Source organism: Camelus dromedarius, chromosome 29, assembly GCF_036321535.1.
Source record: "Camelus dromedarius isolate mCamDro1 chromosome 29, mCamDro1.pat, whole genome shotgun sequence".
Classification (NCBI taxonomy): domain Eukaryota; kingdom Metazoa; phylum Chordata; class Mammalia; order Artiodactyla; family Camelidae; genus Camelus; species Camelus dromedarius.
The window spans coordinates 6,550,280-6,574,179 of record NC_087464.1 but is presented as its reverse complement, the minus strand read 5'-3'; the positions used below and the strand labels follow the sequence as shown (position 1 = coordinate 6,574,179).

General features: G+C 48.4%; 1 protein-coding gene across 1 annotated transcript in view; it reads right to left on the bottom strand.

Annotated features, from left to right (window-relative positions):
• Positions 1 to 23,900, bottom strand: part of ADAMTS17 (ADAM metallopeptidase with thrombospondin type 1 motif 17) — a 302,517-nt gene that overhangs the window by 133,517 nt on the left and 145,100 nt on the right. Inside the window, exon 9 of the mRNA XM_064480528.1 lies at positions 615 to 755. Within this exon, the coding sequence (XP_064336598.1) occupies positions 615 to 755 (141 nt within the window). The remainder of the gene's footprint in view (positions 1 to 614; positions 756 to 23,900) is intronic.

The window sequence follows — 23,900 nt, the reverse complement described above, 5'->3', positions numbered from 1 at the left end:
GATGATACCAGTAAGTTGTGAAGCAATGGGGGTCTGACCCTATCAAATCTGTAAGTCCAGCCCTGAGGTCTTTACACTAAGGGACCCACACTGTATGTGACCACAGACTCTGTTGGACAAAGGTCTGAAATCAGATGGCCAACTCTTCCACAGACATCCAGGAATGGAGTGATGCCAACATATTCTGGCAAGTAAGTGGCAGTCAGATAAACCCACCTGAGCCCCACAAATGAAGGAAGTGAGCAAGCAAGCCCTCTTCCCCAGCAAATGGACTCCTATCAAGGGAAGCACACTGAGCACAGAGGAAGTGCCCTGTTCTCCAGAAGCCAAGGGTTACCGCTAAGGTGGCATCCACGCCCCATCAAAATAATGCAGAGAAATGAAATGGAATCCTTTCAAGATACAGTCACTGCATTGACATGTCAATCGATAAGCATTTATGGTCACCAGCTGGGTACCCAACATCACACCAGCTGTGCACCTGGGAGGAGGTCTGGTCCTGAGACTTCTGAGAGGTTCACTCCTGCTCATACTGGCCAAGACTCCAATGACTCTGTCTTTCGGAAGTAATGCATAACTTTCTACTGATGGTACAGACTGATTCAAGGACTTACTTGAGGAAGTTTTCGAGGTCCTCTCGACTGCAGGAGGACCAGGAGAGGTCGCTGGGATTCCGGCCTTTCACCCACTCTCCCGACATGATGTGGGACCTGCCGGCGCAGGAGGAGTGGTCATCGTCGTGGTTCATCCCCAAGCTGCCCGAGGGAGAGGGCGGAGAGGGACACACATTACAGGCTTATCTCCCGGTCCAGGATCTAGCAGACAAGGTTAACCTCGATCGAGTCTTAAATACAAAAGGTGGCGCAAGATGACACCTGGCACTCTGCTTACTCTCACAGAGCAGATCAACAGTCACGAGCTTAGAGAGTAAGGGGGAGGGTGCTGACTTGCTTACTCAGTGAACGGAGTCTGATCAAGCACCCAACAGACACTAATGGCATCGCCAAACCAATAAATAATAACCGAATGAACAAATTGTATTAACTGTGATATTATAGTTCTTCTGATGATTAGACTTGATTTTCTATCTAAAATATCCTAGTGTTAATGATCTAAGCGTTCTGTTGCCTGGAGAGAAGTCACTGTGCAAAGGGCAAGTGGGAACCAACCAAGGCTTTGACTTGGGAAAAAACTCATGATAAGTCATGGCTTTGCTTTCACATCACAGTACCGGGGTCCACCAAGATCAGAGCTGTTACATTCCCCGCTCAGATGCATCTGAAAGACCCTGGAATGCTGGCCTAGATGTGGGCGGCTGACATGAAACGTGAGCTGAACGATGACCTTAGTTCCCACACATGCTGTCACTAGGGGGGAGGGTGGGACACAGAACACACGAGATCAGGTGGCCCACAGTCTGCCAACCCATGATCTTCAGGGGAGAGAGTCTCTGTGCACCAGCGTGGCCCACTCTTCATCAACAGCCCCGTGGAAAACACACACACTTTCACTCGTTCCAAGATTGTTACGAGACGTTTCCCAAAGGCTGGTAATGGACTGGAAAGGGAAGATACAGCAGCGCACAGCAGGCCATCCCTGACCTCAGGTCAGCCTGGGAGAGGAGACGGACACCAATGGAGATAGTTACGGAAAGAGGTTCTAGGGGGAGGGTAAAGCTCAAAGTGGTAGAGCGCATGCTTAGCACGCAAAAGGTCCTGGGTGCAGTCCCCAAATGAATAAAGCTAATTACCTCCCTCCCACACCAAAAAAAAAAAAAAAAACAACCCTAAAAAAAAAAAAAGAGGTTCTAAACACGCTACATTTCCCTAGTTCCCCTCATAGGTCTGTGACCATCTTTCATCAACTCCCCTGTGTTCCCGCCTGCACACCCCCAGGCTACTCCGGACCCCCATGTGGAGTCGGATTAGCCGATGCCACCCCGCCCCTGGTACAGCACTGCCTGGCGCCTGGGCTGCTGCTCCTGGCGGGCGGGGCCAGCCCTCACCGCCCACAAGCGTCCGTTCCCAGCAGTGGCGGGCACCCCTCCCAAGGGTCAGTTGTTTTTCTTCTCAAGCCTATTTCTGTCAGTAATACTTGTTCCTTCAATTAATACATGTGGTTACACGTTGTGTTAATCGATGAAACATGAGAACAAAAGTAAAGCTGTTTTCATGACAACAATTTTAGCTGGTAGCTAAAACAGGCTGCTGCCAAATGGGGTGTGGGCAAGACAACTGTAAAAGATGAGGGGAAAAAAATCCTAAAAATCTGCCCTCTTTGACAGCTTCACAAGGGTCTTTCAAGTTCCGCTGAATCTAAAAAAAAAAAAAAAAAAAAGAAAAGAAAAAAAAAAAAGAAGCTGGAATTCAAACTCCTTCAGAGAAAAGGCTTCCACCCCCAACCACAAAACTGGTGAAAAAAAAAAAAAATGAACGTTTTCATGGCTTAAGTTAAAACAAAATGTTTGAGAATCTAAGCACAATTTTTTTACATTTCCCTATTTGAACCAATTTTTTGGTTAATTGGTCAGCCGACCGACTACCCTACCATCCTGTCAGGAAAAACAAGCTTCTGCAGCGCTGCCTACACGTTGGTGGCCCCCCTTCCCCTCGGTCCAGACATCTTTGGCCAAACCACCCCCTGAAACATGCTCGCTGTCAGGATTTCCCACGGGCTTGTCCAACCACCAGGTTCCCCAGGGCAGCTTTCCATCCCAGCCTGTCCACCAGAGACGGGCACAGCACAAGCACTGTGTAAATGTTTACCGAATGGATTATCTATCTAATGCAGGAGAAAGCATCCCAAAATCGGAGGATCTGTATGCACGATAAGGGTGCTAGTTCTAGGGGGCAGCTTGTTCAACAGAACAATGAAACCATCTCTGGGGAGATTCACTCTTGCTCTCCCGCGTCAAAGTCAGGCATCCATCCAATTAGGGTTAAATAGAGAACCAAGAAATTATCAGATAAATCTGACCAAGAAGAATAGTTTTTCAAATCCATTACTCAGCCTTTTACCTTTTCCTGCCTATTATTTATATCTGTATCTGTATCTGTACCTATGGCTCTTTTCCTATCTCTTTGTTTTGGAAAAGATGGGAACTGAATAGTTTTTTCAACTGCATTTAGCAAAGGATATTAAAAGTCACCTTAAATTCGATCTAGGGTTTGATTTGATATATGTAAATAAAACTATAATGAAAAAGAATATGAAAACGAATATATACGTGTGTGTGTATAAATGAAACATGATACTGTACACCAGAAATTGACACATTATTGTAAACTGACTACACTTCAATAAAAAAAAAAAGCACTAGTACAAAAAAATAGGGTTTTCAAATAGGTAAATCTGAAAATTCTGGCGGCTTTCAGGGAACTCAGCTCTATGCGTAGAAATAAAGTGTCTCATCAGAAAAGTGGCTCTAAGGACAAAGTGTTAGCAGAGCACATGGAGCAGGTCAAACTGCGCTGTCACCAATCCTGGGATATTCAGTCCCACAGAGAGTCAAAACACGATGGCAACCACCTCCCACTGTCCCGAGATGGGATGTCCTGAGCAGCCACCAGATGCTCCTTGTTGTTTGCAAAACCACAGTCGGAGGAGAGCCAAGCCCTGGCAGAACGGCCTCGCCACGTACTGAGGAATGTTTCAGCTGTGACCTCGTCCAACTTTTCTCTGGTGGTCAAGCTGCTTGTAAAATCAGAGAGGCTCTCTGGCCCACGTGGCAGACTCTGCTGGCCAGAGAACCTGGTCTCTCTGGAGACAAAACCATGTTTACAAAAGTGCTCAGAAAAGCTGACTGTGCCCTGACTGTGACCACCGTGTGCCCGCAGGGTGTCATATTAGCGACTCACTCTGCTTGGCCCCCAGAGAAGAAATTCCCTAAGGAATGTTCCAGACGGCAGGATATGGATCACGTTTGATCTGGTTTTAAAAATTCTAATGCTAAGTGCCTCATAAATTTACAGTTTGATGAACTAGCATTGGGGTGAGAGTCTTATCATTTGAGGTCTATATAAACTACGGTACAGGCTACTTTTAAATTAAGGATTGCTTGACGGAAAAATTCAGGTTATTTTAGGTTTACGTCTGCGGTAACATTATATAGAACACGAACAAGTAGCATTAGGCACACGGAGTTATTTTAACTTCAAGTGACTTTTAGATTAAGGACACAGATGGCCTCGTGTCACATGTGGTTCAGATTTATCAGACACGATCATAACTTAATGGCCTTGAGTAGATTTTATCTTAAAGTAAAAGAACACATTGCTTCTGTATTTGCTTCGAGAAATCCACCACATACCATGTGGGGATTCTAAAAGGCGATGCTCAACCTGTCCTAGCTTCACCCCAAATCCTGGAGGGCCTGGGAGATACTAAGTGTTCTGGGCCTGGTACATGTGTCATTCTGGAAGCTTCAGCTTTACCTGGCTCTGAGCCTGTCTGTCTGTCTCTAAGCTTTGGTGTTTTGATGTCAGGCTTGTGAACGAGGTCTGCCTCCCCTCAAAGTACTCTTGGCTGGACTTGTGAAACGAATGCTTGGAGTGGAATGAAAAAGCCGGGAAACGGCTCCCATGAGGGTAGGCTCTCCAGTGGAGGGGGTCGGGGCTGGCCTGGGGGCAACGCTGCCTGCCCGTCCCTCTTCACTAAATGTTTACTGACTCTGTAATAACAGGAATGGCCTATGGCAGTTTCTGGGAAATGACAGGCAGGTTTGTGTTAGTTATTGTTAATTAACATAATAATAATTAACACGCCTGCATTCCTCTAGAAGGGAAACTCTACTGTTACTACCTCTTGCTTGCCAAGAACCAGACTGTGCCCTTAACTTTAACTACTCAGACTTTATCTATAAGGGTTAAGGCCACCAGGCTCCACTCATTTATACAGGTTGAACAATAGGGTTCATTGTCACGACCATCAATAACCCCCTTTATAGGGAACATAACATCAATATCCTCTCAATCCATTGAGATTTGCAAATGTTAACCGTTACATATAAAAATAGATTAAAAAACCAAATTTTTTCTGTATAGCACAGGGAATATTCAGTGTCCTGTAATAACCTTTAACGAAAAAGAATATGAAAACAAACATATGTATGTATATGTACGACTGGGACGTTAAGCTGCACACCAGAAATTGACACATGGTAACTGATGATACTTCAATTAAAAAAATATATTCTCTCACTCCAGAGAAGTTTTTGTTTTTATTTTTATACAGGAAAATGAGCCCCCCAGTTTGCAGGGATTCAGCAACACTGCAAATACCAGAGTAGACTGAGGGTCTCCACCTCCACCACACACAGGACCATCACAATACATATAATCCTAAAACACCGTGGAATTCTGAATCACTAATGAGTAAATAACAATACAGTGCTGGTGTTAACTGCGTTTTGCTACGATGGATAATATCATAGTAGGTGAGAATGAACAAGTATGTTACAATACATATTGTCCCTCTTGGCTAACCAGAGCACTGAAATGTATAAAACCCTCACATCCTTGGGTTTATATAGATGGGATTATAGGCAAGTAGCCTTGCCTGAGATTGCAAGTGTGTGTGTAGAAATGTACACACACACACACGACCCACTTCAAATAGGCTTTCAACTTTTAATTTAACAAAAATTCAACTTCTGGGATGAGAGATACAGATAAAGAGAGAAAAAAGAAAAAAAAAAGCATGGGGATTTTATCACCTAGTCTGGTCAACGAGCTTGTGTGTGTGTGTGTGTGTGTGTGTGCGCGCAAACCTGCACACATGTGACTGTACACCCTGGAGAGGAGAGAGAGAGAACTGGGGTCTGTCTGGGACTGGGGGCCTCTCTGGGTCTGGGGGCCTCTCTCTGTAAACACAGCATCACACAGAGTGTGATTCTGGTGTTTCACAATATACATTTTTCATGCAACAAGGGCATAAGGTGTAGGGTCTTGATATGTGAAGTTTACTTTTTTTTAACTAAAGAATAGTCGGTTAATTTCTGGTGTACAGCATAGTGATTCAGTTATACACACACACACACACACACACACACACACACATATATTTGCTTTCATATTCTTTTTCATTACAGGCTATTGCAAGATACTGAATAGAGCTCCCTGTGCTATACAGAAAGAACTTGTTGTTTATTTTATGTTTTATTTGATGCTCAGCAAAACAGCTGCCAGTTCCAACCATGGTGGGAAGGTTGGGGTGACAGACCTAGAGAGACAGTGTCAGGTGTCTGGTGTGGACTTTCCTAAGTGATAATTTTCGGAGATAATTTTGATGAACTCTTTTCAACTTTTATGCTCTTCCACAAACCTGACTCTACAAAATGCAGCACCAGTGACACTGGGTTGTGATTTTTACATAAGTGTCTTCACTTCACATCACCACTGTGTCTCCACAGCCTCCAGAGGGAACAAGCAAGGGAGCAGCCCCACCATTTCCCTCTGTTTCGATGAGCACCTTTGGGGGCTGTCAAACTGCAGTCGTTGGCTTACGGTCACCCACCAGCTTAGTCTCCAAAACCATCTTTCCGGGCCACGTGGATAAGAGCAGACACCATGCCTCTCATGGCTGAGGCTTCTCTTGTTCATTCAGCACCTTCTCTCCCCAAGTGCCCCCATCACCAAGATCCCACTCTGCTCCGACACCTGCACACACAGCCGCCACCTCTGAGTCCCAGCCACTCTCCAATTTTCTAATAGTTTTGATGAAAATGTATAAACAGTCAAAGAGGATGGTACAAAATCCCCCTTCTCATCCAGAGGCAGAGCGCTCAGACCGACCTGGATGAGAATTCCAGCTCTGCCTCTTGAGAGAGCAGCGTTACACTTCCAAGCCTCTGCTCCTCACCTCTGATTCAGCAGGGATCCTGTTACTTAATGTCATTCACTCATTCATTCATTCAACAAATATGTGTCAAATGCTTTCTATGACCAGACACTGTTCCAGGTGTTGGCAAAGGTTGGGCCCGTTTCTCCACAGAATTTTACATTCTAAAGGAGTAGAGATGAGGATTACATGGGAAAACAGACACCAAAGCGCCTGGCAAGGAGTGGGGTCTGGAAGAGATGACAACTGGGCTTCTTCTGAGCACATGGCCCAGGGAGGATATGCTGGTCACCGCCAAGGTGCAAACTCAGGGGCTCTCAGAGAGCTGCAGAGTTAATACAGGGAGTGGAGTGACTTCACACAAAAGAGAACGGAGGCTCACAGCAAACTGAAGAGTTTCTACCCTATTACATGTTTTATATTCCATTTCTCTGTAGTACTGTCTGGGTAAAGAAAGTGTGGTATATTTATACAATGGAATACTAATCAGCCATAAAAAATAACAAAACAATGCTATTTGCAGCAACATGGATGGACCTGGAGATCATCATTCTAAGTGAAGTAAGCCAGAAAAAGAAAGAAAAATGCCATATTATATCACTCATGCATGGAATCTGAAAAAAGAAAAGAGAAGACACTAATGAACTCATCTACAAAACAGAAACAGACTCACAGACATAGTAAACAATCTTACAGTTACTGGGGAGAAAGGGGGTGGGACGGGATAACTTTGGGAGTTTGAAATTTGCAAATATTAACTACTATATATGAAAATAAATCAAAACAAACTTCTGTATAGCACAGGGAACTATATTCAATATCTTGCAATAACTTTTAATGAAAAAAGAATATGAAAACAAATACATGTATGTATATACATGACTGGGACGTTATGCTGTGCACCAGAAATCACATTGTAACTGACTGTACTTGAATTAAAAAAAAAAACTTTACATACTAAAAAAGAAAATTATTTTTTTAAGTATGGCATATTAAAAAAACTGGAGGGAAATATATTTTTAAAAGCTACCATTACATAATTTCAAGTTTTAAAAAAAAGCATTCTAACTATTGTATTTAAAATAGACAAACAACAAGGCCCTACTGTACAGCACAAGGAATTAGATTCAATACCTTATAATAGCCTATAATGAAAAAGAATATGAAAAGGGATATATATATATACACACATAACTGAATCACTATGCTATACACCAGAAACTAACACATTATAAATTGACTATACTTACATTTTTTTAAAAAAGGCTAACTACAAATAAATAAATAAAAATAAGCAGTCTTAAAAAAATTTTTTTAATTCCATTTCTTTTCTGCAATGAGCTAACTGAACAGACCACACCTCTTCTGGCAGATATGGCCCAGGGACTGAGAGGATGGGACCCCTGAACAGACGCTTCATGGAAGCCTTAGAAACCCAACCGCTCTTGGCAAGCGGTCATCCCACCCAGGACATCTGCGAAGGTAATCAGGGTGACCGTGTGCTGCCTTCACAGGAAGAGAGTGACGACAGTGGCCTGTGGCGTAGCCTCCTGTTTCCTTTTCTCCATCAGCAGCAGATCTAGGTTTGAATGCAGGGGGCCACTCTCTTGTTCAGCACCCTGTGCATGCAGCAGCCCAGGGTTGGTAAAGGCTGGAGGCACACAGGCCCCAGGGCTGAAGCTATGGCCATCTCGGTGAAAAGCTGTCTCCTGGCACAGAGAGCTCCCACTGGCTCACCAGCCCCTGCTGCTCTGGTCCTGCTTCCACGAGACAAGGCTGGTCCCAACACAGTGAGATGGGCTTGCCCTCCTCCACGCCACCCGTGGCAGGGCTCAGTAAATGGCCGTGAAGCAGAAGCAGGGCAGGAGCACCTAGGTCTACATGACAGCCCATGCACAGCACCCAGAGCGGAGGCTACCTTTGGCATCCTTCCTCCCACAGCCTCATTAGCGTGAGGGCCTCCATGGCGGGATGGTCCCCAACACAAGCACATGAACAAACCAGTGGCACCTCCTCCTACAATGCCCCCACTGCTCAGAGCACTCCCTGAGCACATCCAGAGCCCATGCACGCAAACGGTGGGTGCCGTTACTTCCACAGATTTGAAGTCAAATGACATGTGCAAATTTCACTGAAGAAAAGATCCATAAAGCCATGCTGATTTCTGACCTGGGAAAACATTCTATAGAAGAGGGGAAGGAGTGTCTGAAGCTGTTTCCAGATAGCAATTCCAAAGAAGTTTAGAATGATAGATAGCTACACTGATAATATAAGGATGGAGACTCCCAAGGTGAGTGACTATTTCCAAGGGGACAATACTGATTCAGATGAAAAGGTTGTACGGTGTTAAGAAAAAACTCTGCCTCTGCCAAGGCAAGTTGAATGAGTGGATGGAATAAGCCAATTCTCCTTCCTTCCTCTCCTCAGTCTTTTGTTGTTGCTGTTCCAGAATTATCTCAGGTATTTTGGGAACTTAACTCTTCTATACGATTTGGGTTTGTCAAGTTCCACAAGAACTCCTTTTAGTTTAGGGTTGCACTGAATACATTGATTAATCTGGGGAGGCTGGAACCACTGAAGTTTTGAGTCTTGCCACCCTGGGACATTAGAGCATACTTTCATTTTTTCAGGCTTTCTTTTCTTTTTTCTTTTTTTTAATTGAAATATAGTCAGTTACAATGTGCCAATTTCTGGTATACAGCATAACATCCCAGTCACACACATACATACATATATTTGTTTTCATATTCTTCTTCATTATAGGTTACTACAAGATATTGAATATAGTTCCCTGTGCTGTACAGAAGAAATTTTTATATATGGTAGTTAATATTTGCAAATCTTGAACTTCCAAATTCATCTCTTCCCCCTCCTTTTCCCCTCTGGTAACCATAAGATTGTTTACTATGTCTGCAAGTCTGTTCTGTTTTGTAGATTAGTTCATTAGTGTCTACTTTTTTCTTTTTTCAGATTTCACAGATGAGTGATATCAGATGGTATTTTTCTTTTTCTTTTTCTTTCTGGCTTACTTCACTTAGAATGATGATCTCCAAATGAAGGATCATCCATGCTGCTGCAATGGCATTATTTTACTCTTTTTTATGGCTGAGTAGTATTCCATTGTATAAATATACCACAGCTTCTTTAGCCAGTCATCTGTCCATGGACATTTAGGTTGTTTCCATATCTTGGCTATTGTAAATAGAGCTGCTGTGAACATTGGGGTACATGTATCTTTTCAAATTCAAGTTCCCTCTGGATATATGCCCAGGAGTGGGATTGCTGGATCATATGATAAGTCTATTTTTAGTTTTTTGAGGGATCTCTATACTGTTTTCCATAATGGCTGCACCAAACTACATTCCCACCAACAGTGTAGGAAGGTTCCCTTTTCTCCACACCCTCTCCAGCATTTATCGTTCGTAGACTTTTTAATGATGACCATTCTTTCCAGGCTTTTTTGAATGACCTTTGGCTAAGTTTTGTAGTTTACATTACTAGGTCTTACTTTTCTTATTAGCATCATTCCTGAGTATTCCACTTCTTTGGCTGCTGAACAAGGCCTGCTTTTCATTCTTCTGTAACTAATTACTGCTTGTGCATAAGAAAACTGCAGATCACTGTATGTTGCTCTTGTGATTTGTAACATGATGAACACTCACTGGTTCCAATAGCTTTTCAGATGCTTCTCTTACATTATGCAGACAACAACCATTTTGCCTCTTCTGTTTCAACATTTATACCTCACTTCTTGCCCTGTGACATTTGACAGACTTCCAAAACAATGTAAAATATCACTTAGAACATGGGCACCTTTATCCTGTTCCCAAAACTCATGGAAATGCTACTAAGATTTGCACACTGAAAGCATCTGCGCTAGATGGCTGGCTGGTAGGTAAACTTGGTCAGCTTAAGGACACCTTCTTCTAAATAATCATTCTAAGAGGCCTTCCTTGCTACCATCTCAAAGTAAACACTAAAGGCAGTCTGATACTGTGGTCAGAGCAATGGCCCAAAAAGACAGAGGCCATGGTTTTTGTTAAAGACTTGCCTGCATTATTTTGGGGAGCCGAGGCAAAGCTCCTAACTTCCCAGGCCTGTTCTCTTAGCTGGGAAGTGGGAGGCTTCAACCAGATGACTATTAAAAGGTCTTCCAGGTCAAAATGGAATAATTTTGTGACTCCATGTAGAAGACTGGGCACTACATAAGGCAGAGTTGCTGTTCATTCTTTCAACAAGAGCTGGGTGAGCACCACCTGGCACCAGCACTCTCAGGGCCCCAGGGACACAGCAGTGAGTGGCACACGCAGCCCTGCCTGCACGAAGCCCCCCGTCTGGCTGGGATGACGGACAAGTCAGTTAAGTGCCGACCAGCGCTGTCCAGTGAAGCTTCCTGTGAAGATGCTCCCTGTGTGACCATCCAACATGGCAGCCCCCGGCCACGTGTGGCTATTCAGTGTGCTTGGAATGTGCACGTGTGACTGAAGAACTGAAGTTTTGATTTTATTAGATTTTAATTGAGATAAATTTAAAGACTCCTGTGCGGCTAACTGCTACCATGCTGAACCATACGGGCGTGGGCAAGAATCTGATTCAATGGACTTGAGTACCACCACTGTGCCAGGAACTGTGGGTGGCATCACCCTGGTACAGGAGTACACTCAGGCCCACAAATCACTTACAGAGAAATAAGACACCCTGATGGCACAACTGGAAAAGAACTTGTAGCCGAGGGTAAGACCTCAGAAGCTGAAAGCTGTGGGCATTCAGAGAAGGGAGACTCTCACGTGTTATCTCGCATTGACTATATGACCGATTTTTTCCTCCAAAATGGGTTGTGCTGATGGTGCCACCTGTGCTGAGCCCTCCACGTCTCAGGGCTGCGGTGCAACGTTCTAGATGTGAAGGACTGGAGACAGAGGCTTTCTAGAACACCAAAGAAAATGAAAGAACATCAGCCTATCCTGCTTCAGACAATGAAGTCTGAAAAGAGAGATTCTCTAAATGCCTTCCCAGGGAGGCCTCCTGCGTGCAGTTCACTCTGGAACATTCTCAATTTCAAGTGAATGTGGTCTAGGGCGTAAGATCCTGTGCCTTCACTAACTGAAGAAGTGAGTGGTGGGTTGTAAGAAGGCAGAACAGAGGAGGTATTTCAAAAGCAAAAAAAGTTCATTGTGGCTTTCCTTGTCTTTTAAAGGAAGACAACTGATTGAGGAAATGTTATTTTTATTTCAAAAGAAGACTTCACGAAAGCTCTAAGCTCTTCTATAATTAGCCCCTGACACGATGAATGTCATCCCAGCCCCACAGTGCCATCCCTTCTGCGGCCTGCTGGTGTCCGGAGTGCCATGAAACCCGTGTAGATGCTACAGCAGGGTTACAGACATACAGACCACCACGGCTGAGCCCCTGGGACGTGCCCCCCACCCTCCCAAATCACACGGTGATTCCCTGGGACTCCTGGTCTCCTCCAAGGCTGTGGTGGGCCCTCTTTTAGGCTCAACTGCACTTGATGGAGGCCCCCAGGGGGCACAGGGAGGGTTCTGAGGACCCAGGCTGATGCAGCGTAAGTGGGTCTGAGCTTGTGGCTACACTCCGGCCCCCCACCCTGACCCCGGTCAGCTGAAGGTGTCCGGCAGGGATGTGGGACCAGCCCTGAATTTTGGTTCCTGGGTCACTGTGCGAGAAGACCATGTGCCCAGTTTATTGAGCAAGAACACAGCAAGGGAGTGGAAGAGTGCAAAGGGTTTCCCTTTGCGCTCCCGAGGTTCTGCCGAATGGAGGGCGGTGGGTACCACAGCACTTAGTTTGTTGAAGGAACGCGGGAGATTGGGTGGGAGTGAGAAGATGCTTTCTGCTTCTTAGTCTGCAGAGTAATTTGTCTGACGATGCTGTAGGTAGCAGACTGGAATAGGGCAGGGAATGGAAAGACGGCTAAAATCTTCCAAAGATGTGAATCCTGGGCTTGCCTACCCTACCCTCCAGGCATCAAGAAGGAACTTTCCAGGCACAATGGAAGGAAAAATGATGTGTCTGTAAATGGAGAGTGATTCTCAGTTTTAGGGAAATTTACAGCCACCACGAGTCCTCCAGAGCCATCTCATGGAGTGCTTCAGAAGGTTAAGGCCAAATCTCCCGGTCCCTGCGGGGCCCACAAGCAGAGCCCGGCGGTGAGGTGGAAAAGGAGAGAGGGAGTGATTCCTTCCCTTCCTGTCACCAGTAACAGGTCCCTGCCTGGTCCACGGCTCCAGGGTTACCTGTCTGCTCCCGCCTCCTCGTGATGTCCCTGGTGCAGGGGAACAGCCCCTTCCTTGCCCCTGAAGCACTTCGCATTTTAACACCATCGGCCTCAGCACATCTGTCCAGAGGAGTGATATACTGGCAGGTGTGCCAGGCACCGTGGTAACAGACAGGGCAAAGAGGGACAGAAGGACGTCGGTCTCACTACCACGGGCTACGTCTGTCCTCAGGGGTGGGGATTCTCACACTGGTGCATCTGCAGGAGGCTGCCGTGTTCTCGGGGCTGAGCTGGGGAAGCCGGGAGATTCAGAGCGTCTGAGCCACTAACCTAATCCCTTCTATTCGTGCCCTTAGTCAGCCACCCACATCGACTCTGCTTCCTGTAACGTGCCAGGCAGGGCATCTGGGACACGCATCTAAGGCACAGATCAAGATGGGTCCCTCCCTCAACAGACGTTACGTCCATTAAGTCACCACCATCATCCCCACTTCACAGACAAGGGAACTGAGGCAAGGAGGTTGAGACACTCACTCAAGGTTAAAGAGCTGGTAAAAGGTCAAGTATTAACTTGAGCCTGGGTAGTCAATACTCCGAACCCTCACGCAGCGCCTGGCTCTTTGAGGATGAATCTGCCCCCAGACCCAAAGGAGTGCAAAGGACGGGGACCTGCTAATCCTTGCAGGAGTGGCTGTTTTAGAGGTTGGGGGCCAGCAGGAGCCTTCAGGAGACCATGGACAGCAGGGAAAATCCCTCTTGGGTTAGCAGCTGAGAGCAGGGGGCACTGGAGGGGCTCAAGGTCTGCTCTCCAGGCACTGGGACTTGCCGGCAGACAGTGTGGAGAGAGAAGGGGGCCTAAAGAGTGTGGACATGGCTCTGGGGAGCAGCCGAGAGCTTTCCTGGAATCACACTTCTATTCTCTGGGAACTGGACCTGGGGGCATTTGGAGCCCCTGAGACTTCAGGAATGGGGTTCAGCCGTGGTCCCCTTCACCATGGATGCCTCCCTTCACCATGGATGCCCCCCAGATGCCTAATCTGAAGCACGTGTCAGACATCACTAGCATCAGCCCGCCCTCCCAGCTTCCATCTACACCTGAGGCTAGGAGGGCCAAGGTGGGAGAGGGAGGCAGAAGAACTGGGTCCAGGAGATGCTGGGCGGGTGCAGCGTGGAAATAATGCTGGGAGCGTGGGGTCAGGGCTGGGAACCTTGAAGTGCTTTGTAATATTTACCCGCCCTCTCCTCTTTTGGTACTTGAAAATTTGCACATTGAAAACTTACCACCAGGAGATTGCTGCTCAGGATATTAACTCCTTTTCTAGTTGAGACCTGAAGGGCTTGTGCAGCCCCTCTGTCAGCTCCCATGTGGAAACGGGAGCCCAGGGAGAGGGGACCACCCAGCACCTCACACCCAGCTGTGGCAAGTGCTGTCAGGAACCCAGGATCTCGTGTGTCTGAAATCTGGTCTGAAATCAGACTTCTGGTCTACTTCACAGGTGCTGCCTTCGTCTCCCCTGTCAGTGGGGACAGGACCAGGGTCTAGAGGCTTGAGAAGACAGCAGATTGGAAATCATCCAAATGTTGTTGGTGGACTTCAAGATGAAATTTGTTTTGGTTTTGGAAAACCTCACAGTCAACTCTCAAGAAGCTCATCTTTTACAAGCATTAAAAATATTTCTTTGAGGGGATGGTAACTAGGTTTACTTATTTATTTCTTGATGGAGGTGCTGTGGATTGAACCCAGGACCCTGTGCATGCTAGGCAGACGCTCTATCACTGAGCTACTCCCTCCCCCAGCCCAGGAAGTATTTACTTAAAACAAATGCTCTAAATCCACTGGTTTTAAATTGGCCTTTTCCCCTCCAAAGAAAAAAAAACACGGTGAGGCTTTTTTCCTTTTTATCAATTGGCATCCCTTAAACAGAGAAGACTGTTTTCAGTCACACCTAGACTGAACAACTTTGTTTGCTTGGAAGTGACGATGTAACAAGTCTTCGACTCACAGACAACAGCAACTGCCTGATTGCTCAGGGAGGGTTTTCTCAGCCAGCAGGAGAAGGCCTGGCTTGGAGCAGCTAAAGTAAGTGTATGGTAGAAATTTAAAGAGACAAAGGGGTACAAGGTGACACCTGAGTCACCCCTTCCCCACAATAGTTTCCTAGGCCCCCTGCACCCCCAGCCCCCACCCAGAAGCCATCTCTGTCCCCCATTCTCCCAGGGGCTGCTGCTTTAATGGGCCATGGAAACCAGCCCCCGGCACTCCCTACCCCCTTCAAAGGCAGCGCAGAGGAGGGTATTAGCTGGCCTGCAGGGGGACCTCTGCTCAGAGAGAACCTGTAGCTTCTCAAAGTTCAAAGACCCCTCAGGGACATCAAAGAGCATGGGATGCCCCAGACGGCAGAAGCCCTGAGGACAGGCAGCTTCCTGCTCCTAATGACCATCACCCCTTCCTTCCCTGAAACCACACATCAGGAGTGGCTTTATGGCCTCATTATGTGGACTCTGCCTTTTCCTCTTTGCCCAGGAACCGGGGTGGGAGGGGTAGGGTGGGTTGGAGGGAGGGGGGGTGTACTCTACCCCACCTCCCCGCTGTGAAATGGTCAGCAGGCCTGAGGGGGCGTCACCCCAAGCGACCCACCTCCAGCCCCATGGCAGGTGCTTGTGCGATGCCCGCAGGACCCCACCAACCAGTGCCTCTGCCTGTCCGCTGCCTCGGTGTGGATACCCCTTCCCACGCTCCCCGCTGGCCGAAATCCCCCTCTGTAAGGCCCAGACTACAGGTCCCCCCGTCTCTGCAGCAGCCTCAGCCCTTTCCGGCTGAGAGGGATCCCTTCCAAGCGCAAGGGCTTCTCTCAAGGCCTCCCCAAGGGCAGGACTTGCCATTCTTTACGCCTCAACAGCCCAGGCCCTCCCCGCAGCCTGGCCCAGTGCTGACCACACAGAAGTGCTGAGGGCTGTTCGTAAATGGACAGCACAGACTGAACAAAATGAAACCAGCTGGGCCGTATCTAAGTCTTCCTCTCAAAAGGTTTCACCCCCGTGGCTCTGTGGGCTCTTTGCCTGTATCACTTAGGTGACAGGGTGAGCTGAGGGCTGCACCTGATGATAGAATTCCCATGAACCCCGTCTCTAAGCAGTAATAAACCAGAAGCAAACAGCCCCGCCATCCATCAAAACAGAAGGGACTGTCACCCCTTCCCGGATCTAAGGTAGTTATGTCCGGCCTAACGTAACTCAACACTAGGGAGACAGGACAGAATTTTAAAGGCAAACTCTGCAGTCTTCAGATGACGAGGGAGGTAGCTCAACCTCTGTAAAGCACTGGTTCTCAAACGTGCTCTCCTGGGACCTCCTGGGGAGAAAGCACTGATGCGATGCCGGGCTCTCACCACCAGAGGTTCTGATGTCATGGGTGCCAGGGATGACCTGCAGCATCTGGATTTTTGAAAGGTGACTCTAAATTCCATCAATGTCTGAAAACCGCTGCTACAGCGCTGATCAGTGGTTCTCAGACTGCAGTGCCCACCGGAACCCCTGGTGGGCCTATGAAAGCTCAGTGGGCTGGGCTCTGCCCCGGAGTCTTAATAGAGCAGGTCTAAGGGGTGAGGGGGTCAGGGGTAGGATAAGAATTTGCATTTCTATTAAGTTTCCAAGGGATGCTGAAGCTGCTAGCCTAGGGAGCACACCTGAGAGCCCTCACTGATGGCTTTACTCATAAGCAACCCACCTTGGCTGCAGGCGAGTGTCGCCTGGGAAACTCTGAACATACCAATACCCGGGGCCCACCTCGCACCATGTAAACCAGGATTTCAGGAGGAGGAGCCAGGTCCCTGTATTTTACAGGGGCTCCCAGGTGAGTCTAACGTACTTCCAGGGCTAAGAGCACAGTGTCTAGAAACAGGTGTCCATCCACGCCTCAGCAGGGGCCAGCGCTCACTGAGAGCTGAGACTGGCCTTCACGTCTGCCGGGACCGGGGCCTGTCTGCTTCGCACTGATCAAGACCCCTCCCTTCCTGATGTGACGGTGTTCAAATATTTGAGATCACTCTCTTGGCCTCCTTCACTCGACTCTCCTTCTGTCCGCAAATTTTAGGGAGAAGTCCACGTTCATAACAAAGGGTGGATGTTCTCATCAAGCTGTCAGTCAAGCAAAAGATTTAGGACCATCACTTCTTGGTGAGTCAAAGTCAAAATCCTGACACTCTTCATTTCTGCTCAGGTTCTCAATTAGGGGGCGAGTCCAGACAGGGCATCACTGTTAGCAGATTCTGGACACACACAAAGTAAAAAGCCCAAATGTTTCATCTACTAATTCTCCTCTGACAGTCAATGTTCTAAGGAACAACTTTCAGGAACAGGCATCACGCTACGGCTGAATTATTAAATGCTAGTTTGTGTGACTCTCGAAGAAATATCCTGGGTGTTATGCACACGGACTCACTGTGTCTCTAACACCAAGGGTTTGTTTTTGCTATTTCCACACAACTGAGACTTCGGGGGCTTTGTCACTGCTTCTTCTTCCTCCTTTTATTTCTCTGAGGCTCTTCTTAAGCCATGCTTTTTATCTTAAAAAAAAAAAACTTCACTTCCCCTCATGTAAATTATAGCTTCTTGCAGTAATCACTACTGCTGAGCTGGCATTCAATTTACAGGATAAAAATATATTCACTTGGCCGTCTCAATGACTGTGTACACCACTTGTCCTCAAACCCTCTCTGAATTCTGGCTTGGAACAACTATCATGTTAAGAGGATGGAATGCGGTTTCAAGTGATGCCAGAGTATTGCATAAGCGATAATTGATATTTTTTACCAGCGGCCACTTTGAAGCTGATAATGGGTTATTAAAACAGGAAAAGGGGCCCTCCCCACAGAATCCCATCTGAGAGGTAAAAGGAAAAGGTGTTCCAAACAGAAAGCCTCCCAGTGTCGACACAGGGTGGTTCCAGCTGGCCCCATCTCTTCCAGAATGTGCGGCCCCAGGCAGAGAGCAGCGGAGGGAAGGAGCCCGCCTGTTTCGGGTCTCCACGCCGCTGCCCACACACCCTCCCCTCACAGCCGCAGGAGCCCCCTGTGCGGGGGAGGCGGGGGTGCTCTGCTGCACCTTCAGGGTGAAGGAGGAGCCCGAAATGGCAAGAGTACCAGTGCCCTGCCATCCCTGTTCCTTCTTTAAAAATAATCTTGATACTGGCCTTTTCTGACATGCCTGCCTTCAACTTGTGTTTGCAGAAGAGATTAGTGTCACATCTGGCAACCCTGATGGAGAGAGCAGAGACTGGCCAGTCTGAGCTGTGAGCTGTCAAAGGCTGCCCTCATCTTTGGCCGCTCCCACAACCAGAGGCTTTTCCTCCAGGTGGGATGTCAGGGAGATTGCGCTGAGCTGAAGGCAGCAGAGGGCTCCTGTACGACAAAGACCATACATAGGTTTCTCCCTCCTCCATTTGGAGATCTTCAAGAGAATCCCCATTCCTTAGGAAAAGGGAAGCAACACTCCAATCCTGAATGCACAGAAGGAGACCCAGACACAGGGTGACGGCAGGCCCGTGGGGGATGGGGCAGGCACGTGCACAGGCCGGAGGGACACGCGAGACCCCGGGGGTCACCTCACCGGAAGCCTGTGGCCCTCAGCCCTCCGATCACTTCGGCCACTTGAGTCTCAGCCTCACGAAGCCACCAGTCCTCTTTCAGCCCTCCTGACGTCACGTCAGCACCGATTCTAGGAGGTCCGGGGCGGCATCGCTGTCGGTGCCCCCGGAGGGGAGCAGGGCTTGCTGCTGCGCAGGGTCTCCCCCGCTTCCTGCCCCTTCCTGCCCCTCCAGCCCCAGCGCAGGTCCATTCCTGTCAAGGTCACGGGCATCTAAATCTTGATTTTTCTCAGTCGAGGATTTTCTTCATAGGATGCCAGGGAGAGCGAGCCCTGAATGTAGTGGGAACAGTAACAGACTGGCCCGTTATCCTGAATGTTCCCGGGAACAAGACTTTGTGGTCCTGCAACAAGACGACACCAGGACCAACCTGGACAACGGCTGCCCTGTGATTGGCCCCCCAGGCCCCGCTGCCTGGGCCGTGAGGCCAAACAAAGGCAAACCGAGCCACACAGGTGTGGACTTTCTCTGCTTCCACCTTGTGACTTCTCTCTGTGTCGCCCTAAGTGTCCCTGAATGCCACCTGCCCTAGCGTTTCCTACAAGCAGGATCAGTGGCCAGTCAGGTCCCTGGGACCTGGCGTCCATGCTCTTGCTCCCCACCTCCCCTGTTCCATCTGCCCTGGTGGCAGGTGGCACCGTCCCCCATCAGCACAGACGTGTCCAAACCAGGAAGGACCCTCTCCAGGTGGGAGGAAGACAAATGCAGAACCTCAAAGACCACAAGGACCCAAGGCTTCCCAAGGCCCCTCATTCCGACCCGCTTCTGAAGCAGGAGAAGGCTCTCCAGAAGCAGGACACACAGCCAATCACACCCCCCACCCCTCCAATCACACCCCCCACCCCTCCAATCACACCCCCCACCCCTCCAATCCCAAGGGCCTTTTCTCTTTCATCACAGGGTGAAGTCATGGAGATGGTGCCAAACCGGGACCCAGGACCATGCAGGCTCCTTTTCAAAATGAGGTGAGCGCCGCTGCCTAAGGATGAGGAAGGAAGGAAAGCATCTTCTGGGATTCCAGAGTCACCAGATGGTGACCACCCACAACGGGGAAGGAGGCCTCTTGACGGCCCTGAATAAAGCACAGTGGTCATTATCAATGGTGGAATGAGGTGCTGGGTGCAGAGTGCTTCAAAGGGCTCAGGGAAAGAGGAGGGCTCTCCCCCGGCGGCTGTAATGACGACCAGGAGGATGACGACAACCACTCACCCCGCACACGTGGCTCTGTGCAAATCACCTTCAGAAAAATACAGATGCCCGAATCCCACCTGCAGAAATCCTGACTTCACTCGTGTGGCCTGACATCAGCATTTCTAGAAGACCCTTGAGGCCTTCTCTTTCTTATTTTAAACTTCTCATTTTGAAATAATTATAGATGCACAGGAAGCTGACAAGAAAAATCCAGGGAGATTCTGTGCACCTCCCACCCAGCTCCCCTCGATGGTTACATCTTGTAGAATAACTTCAGTCCAATATCAAAACCAGGGCATTAACACGGGTACCACCCATAGTGTTTACTCAGATCTCAACCACAAGCTCTATGTGTGTGTGTGTGCGTGTGTGTGTGTGCGTGTGTGTGTGTGTGTGTTTCTAGGCAGTTTTACCACACATGTGGCTTCTTGTAACCACAATCAAGAAATTGTAGCATCACAAGGCTACCCATTATGGCCACTCCCAGCCTCCCCCGATCCGTTAAACCCTAACAACCACTGCTCAGTCCCCCATCTGTATAATTATGTTATTTCATGCATGCTATATACATGGAATCATGAGGTATACATCCTTCTGGGATTGCCTTTTTTCACTCAGTATCATTTCCTCGAAGTTCATCCAAGTGGCTGTGTATGTCCACAGCCTGTCATTTTTTTTTTTTTATTGCAGAGGAGTATTCCATGGTCTGGATGTATCACCGTTTGTAACCACTCACCCACTGAAAGATAGTTGGGTAGTTTCAAGTTTTGGGCTGTTATGACTAAAAGCTCCCATAAACGTTCATCTACAAGATTCTGTGTAAAAATAAGGTTTTGTGGAGGTTGGTTATAGCTCAAATGTTAGAACGTGTGCTTAGCCTGCATGAGGTCCTGGGTTCAATCCCCAGTACAGCCATTAAAAAATAAATAAACCTAGTTACCGCCGCCCCCCACCCCCCAAATAAGGTTTTCTTTCTCTGAAATAAATGCCTAAGAATGCAACCAACCACTGGGTCTCATGGTAAGTTTTAGTTTAAAAAGGAACTGCCAAACTACTTTCCAGAGTGGCCACACCATTTCACTTTCCCACCAGCAACGCATGAGTGACTTGGTTTCTGTGCATCCTGGCCAGTGTTCGGCATCATCGCTAACTACGTGAGTGTTCTGTGGGCCCCTGAAACGAATGCTGTCAGGGCTCCTGTTCATTCCCTGCTGGTGACATCTGTGAGGTAGAAGGCACTTCCGTGGCTCAGGCACGGCAGCCCGCCCACTGCGCCCTGTGTACGGAGCAGGTATACAGGGCTTCCCCACAAGGTCTCTGCTGGGCTTTGCTTTTCCCAGTCCCTTGGCCAGGGAGCAGACTGTCTGGCGGCAGAGGGCGGGGAGAGGTTTGTGTCTCCATTTGTTGATGGTTCCAGGTCACAGGCTTCTAGGTTCCCAGTCCAGGATATAGGGGAGGTAACAAGAAAGCCCTGGAACTCATCATGCTGTCGTTCCTGGAATCTGAAGGTCCCAGCCAACCATCCTTCTCCTTTCCAGCTTTCATGGCCCCTTTACTATTGTTTGTTGAGTAATTTCCAAAGTATTTGGTTGTATTTATAAAGGAGGGGAGCAGGGGCAAGTTGAGTCGGCACCAGCTCAATCCAGTAGCACCCCAGCACTGTCTCCTTGAACCCCCCTAACCACGCCCCGAGGGACAGCAAGTCAGTGTGCCCATCATAAAGATGGGGAAGCCGGGGCACAGGGGGATTAAGTGACTTGCTTAACCTGCGGCAAGCCGACTTTGGGATTTCCTCCTTGAGGGCCTGAATTAAAGCTGCAGGCTTGGGCTACGCGCTTGGGCAGAACCTCGGAGGCCTCGGGGACAGCATGGGCCCCGTCACTCCCCTGTGCCCCGTGACAGTCGCTGGCTGCACAGACATCCGGGTACACGTCCCTCCCTCTCTGCTCTGTCACCACTTCTCTCTGTCCAGCAAGCTGCCACTGACACCATCAGGTGAGGTCTCCCCAAGTCCCCATCATGGTCACTTCCTGCTGAGGCCTGGCCTGTGGCAGGTCTGAGGGGGCTTGTCTGGCACCGTCCCTGGCTCACCTGCCCTCTCTGCCACCTCTAGCCAGTGCCAGCTCCTCCAGAGCAGATCCCTTCTTCGGTGCCTGTTCCCACCCTCCTGCCTCCTCTCTGGGGACTCTTAACATAGCCCATCTCTGGGGTTGCCTGCTCTGCACCCCACATAGCACACTCCACGACAAATAGCCTATTACACAATAACCTACTTCAAATGCACTGTAACACTGTATCAGGATAGTTCTGATTCCATCACTTACACGTTCCAGGGCTGTGGTGAGCTGCTTAACCTCTCTGTGCCTCAGTTTCCTTACCTGCATAATGGGGAGAATGACAGTGCTTACCTCATGGGACGGTTGGGACAACTGAATGAACTCACAGACGCGAAACACTGAAAACAAGTGTGTGTGATAAACCCGCGAGATCGACCACTGTTCAGTGGGGGTGTCTCCATGCTGTAAGGGGTTTGTGTACTTTCCAGACCCTGGTCCCTACGTTGTGCAGAGGTCACGGGATCAACAAAGGGAGGGTCTGATGCAAGCTCAGAGATCAGTCCAACCCTCCTCACCCTCCAAGGTTGAAGGATCTCTCCTTCAACCCTCAGGCTGAAAGGAACTAGCTCTGTGCAAATGTCCCAGCGTGAGGAAGTAACCTTGTCTTGCGTGTCTCCAGAGAGCTCTACTTTTAAGAACTTTCTTCCCTCCACTGAGTTGAAGCCTCTTTCCCTGTGTCTTGAGCACAAGTGGGTCTGCTCTGCCGTCAGGGGCTGGCAGCCTCTAGTGTGCCCCCAAGTGCTTGCTCCTTTGCCCAACTCTTCAACATCAAGACACTCCATTCTTTCAGGTGTTTCCTTCATCACCCCTCCCTTTCATAAGGGCATCGTCCTGGCTCCTGAAGTCCTTCTTAAGACAGACCACCCAATCCTGAATACAAGACTCCTGGTGCCCCCGAACCTGTAAAGGGCAGAGCTCCCAGTGCCTCCTTCATTTCTGGAGATGAGGCTCCAGTTCCTGGGGCTTGAGAACTCACTGGCTTTATGAGTATGCAGCTAACCTTAACCCCTTACATACAGGAAACCAGCTTCATCTCTTGTGCTAACCCTGATCCACTGGCTGCCGCACAGTTAGGGAGGATTATGAGCGGAGGCTCAGTGGGAAAGGGTCCTGGGATCGATTAGTAATGTCTGTCAGCGGAGTACGATACAGAAGTAGAGACACGTGTGTTTGCTGGCAGTGACTGAAATCTTCGCAAACATGCTGCCATCAAGCCATGTTTCCACCATCCTGTGCAGTACATCTGGTTCATCTGGGACCTAACTCATACTAAATACCATCTGGGAAGCTGCAAGGCAGATGGTTAATGCACAGACTTCAACACTGACAAAGGGCTTGAAGCCTGGCTCTGTCACTTACCAGTGGGGTGCCCCTGGGCCTCAATGTCCTCTCTGTCAATTGCAAATAATAAAAGCATCAAAGGACTGGGGTGAAAATGAAATGCGATCATGAAGTGCTGCCCTTTGGCCACTTTTCCAGGGGGTCAAGAATGTCGTGTACTCTTAATTTTTGTACACCGTCCCCCTCCCATCTTTGTGCTACCTTAGTGTCTGATGAGCATGCAGGTCACGATGGAAATGTTAAATCAGTGAGCCCTGTGGCAGACAGAAGCCACTCTCCCAGGTAGGTATCTCTCTACAAGTAACTGAGCTTTGAATAAGGTTTAAATTACCATCTCCAGCCCACTGTTTCCCATACTTCCTATCAGGAGTGTTAAGAGTTTTGCAGAAACCTCGGTGAAATCCACACTCCCTGCCTTTGAGCCACATGCTGGGGTGTAACGTGTCAGCAGATTCTCCGCTAACTTCTAGGACTGCCTCTTTTAATTCTGAGCACTCACAAATCTGTTTGGTGAGCAATTCCGGCATTTTCC